At 33.6% G+C, this 2,528-nt stretch overlaps 1 protein-coding gene across 1 annotated transcript; it reads left to right on the top strand.

The window, feature by feature from the left end:
- Positions 1 to 143: 143 nt before the first annotated feature.
- Positions 144 to 1,921, top strand: LOC112140147 (deoxynucleoside triphosphate triphosphohydrolase SAMHD1-like; the record flags this gene model as incomplete). The annotated part of the gene is made up of 7 exons (XM_036211316.1): positions 144 to 250; positions 386 to 500; positions 595 to 686; positions 817 to 932; positions 1,286 to 1,422; positions 1,737 to 1,766; positions 1,835 to 1,921. Coding segments are annotated over 7 exons (684 nt in total), but the record flags the coding sequence as incomplete, so codon positions are not given.
- Between the last annotated feature and the right edge of the window lie 607 nt (positions 1,922 to 2,528).

Here is a 2,528-nt window from a genome sequence, read left to right as displayed (position 1 = left end):
GATGGAGAAGATGATCTGGTCTTCATCAAGGAGCTTATTCTTGGAGAGCCTCTGATTCGCAATGACTCCAGTGTGAGTACATGTTGAAATCAGCTTTAGATTCAACATAGAAAGACCTAATTCCTGACATCTTGATTCTGCAGGTTGATTGGCCATATAAAGGCCGCAAGGTGGAAAAGTCTTTCCTCTATGAAATTGTGTCAAACAAGCTAAATGGGATCGATGTGGACAAGTTTGACTACTTCGCCAGGTAGAGCCTGCTTCAGACTACAACAGTTTTCACCTCTACCTAGTTACCAGTTTTACATGAAGTCATTTGCTATTTTTGAAATATTTTAGAGGTTTAATTTAATGTTCTTCTTGTCATTTCTGTGTCTAATCTGAGGGACTGCCATCATCTTGGGATCAAGAACAATTTTGACCATCTGCGCTACTTCAAGTTTGCCAGAGTGGTAGAGGTGGATAAAGATCCAAGAAAACACATCGGCTCAAGAGACAAGGTGTTTGACCCAGACTTCACGTTTGTTTTAGCACACAAAGAGAAACATGTATTGGATATTGTTTTACTAAACTATAGGGAATGTTTTTTTCTAGGAGGTGGAGGATCTCTATAATTTGTTCCATTCAAGGAACCTTCTCTACAGACGAGTCTGCCAGCATAAAGTAACCACTAGTGTACAAATAATGTAGGTATTATGCTGTTCTTTGGTGTACTATAAAATGTTTTCTGTTTTGAGTGATGTTTTTTTACAGCTTTGGCTGCTACAACATTTGATGCATCAACTGTAAGGTAAATCATATTATCCTTCATTACAGGATCAAAGATGCTCTCTTAAAGGCAAATGAACACATTAAGATTAAGGGCAAAGATGGAGACCTGTTAACTCTTTCTGCTGCAAAAGATGACATGGTGGCCTACACCAAACTGACAGGTGAGAGGATACCAACTTAAAATGAACACAATGTCTCTAATGCTGCAGACTTAAATGTATATAAAATAAGCTGACATAACCACAGAAGGAATTGAATTGGAGGAGATTTATGTACTAAACTTTTATTGAGCTCTTGCTAAAGTTTTGAATCAAATTACTGCTATACTTTATAATATAACTGGAATACTTGGTGATTTCTTTCTTTATTTTTTTATTTACTTAATTCCACTATACTCTCTCTTTTAAACTGTTTCATGATTTGTTTTCAAATTTGTGAAGGACTTAAGGTTTTCTTTTTAGTTTGAACTGTTTAAACTGTTTTGTCTCCCTCCATTTTTGTGGTTTCTCAATAGATCAAGTAACTGAAAGAATATGGGCGTTGGACGATAGTGGGCTGGACAGTGGCGCAGTGGTTAGTTTGAACGACGCAAGAATGATACTAGAGGAAATCATGAAACGAAATTTGTACAAGTTGGTTGGTGAAGCCAAGGTGGGTAATGCTAAAAATTCCCTGACTGCAGCACAAAAACATTGAAGAAATACAAGTTTTAGATTACAACAGGAAACAAGACTGTATTGGGCCTGTATAAAGAAAATAATTGAGAGTACATGTATACTTTAAATTTTGTCTACATTTACACTTTCAATGATTTTTTTTCCCCTAACTGTAGTTGAAATGAGTATGTCATGGAAAATGTATTTTGGACATTTAAGACAGAAATCCTAGCATACTGATTCTCTTTTAAAACAATAAGATGTATTTGTTAACAAATCCATATGCTATCATTGATCCCCACACTCAAGGTTCGACGACTCGACAAGACAATACCAAAGGTAAGTACAAAAATGAAGCTTAAATCATTAAAAAAAGCATAGATAACAGAAAACTGTTTTTGTTTTAGGAGACAATTGAGAAACTGGAACAAGAACTGAAAGAAGACTTGACAAAAGATGAATTTGATTTTAAGAGTGGCTTTCTGGAAGTGGTGGTGAGCTCTTACATGTTAAATTCTTAAGCACTTTTTCTTAATCTAGTTAATATTGTTAAATTATTTGCAAATTCCCCAATGCTACATATTATCTAGATCACCCTAAGTCCAATTAATTTTTACATGACTATTTTGTCTCCCTAATTATTAAAAAAATAAAAATAATGAAATTACAGTAAATGAGATTGTAGATAAATTACATCATTTAAGAAGTATGTATTAACAAATCTGTGTTCTCTGTTTATCATTTAATTCTCCACTTAAGGTGAGAAAACATGACAAGATAATACCAAAAGTAAGTACAATTAAGAAGTTTAAATCATTACATAAATATCATTAGTAACAGAAAACGTTTCATGTTCTAGACGATAATTGAAAAACTGAAAGACAACCTAACACCTGAAGAACTTGAAAAAATTAAGAATGGCACGCTGGAAGTGGTGGTGAGCTCCATTATTTACAAACACTCTTCTTTTATTTAGTTCACTTGTTAAGTCTTTCCCATTTGCTTTATTGATAATTGTTTTTAGATCATTCTAAGTTAAATTAGTTTCTGCATCAATGTATTTATTTCCAAAACTTCTCAAAAAATGTGATAAGGTCATGA

The sequence above is a fragment of the Oryzias melastigma genome, unplaced genomic scaffold (assembly GCF_002922805.2).
Source record: "Oryzias melastigma strain HK-1 unplaced genomic scaffold, ASM292280v2 sc03158, whole genome shotgun sequence".
Taxonomy (NCBI): Eukaryota; Metazoa; Chordata; class Actinopteri; order Beloniformes; family Adrianichthyidae; genus Oryzias; species Oryzias melastigma.
This window is presented reverse-complemented; position numbering and strand designations above follow the sequence as displayed.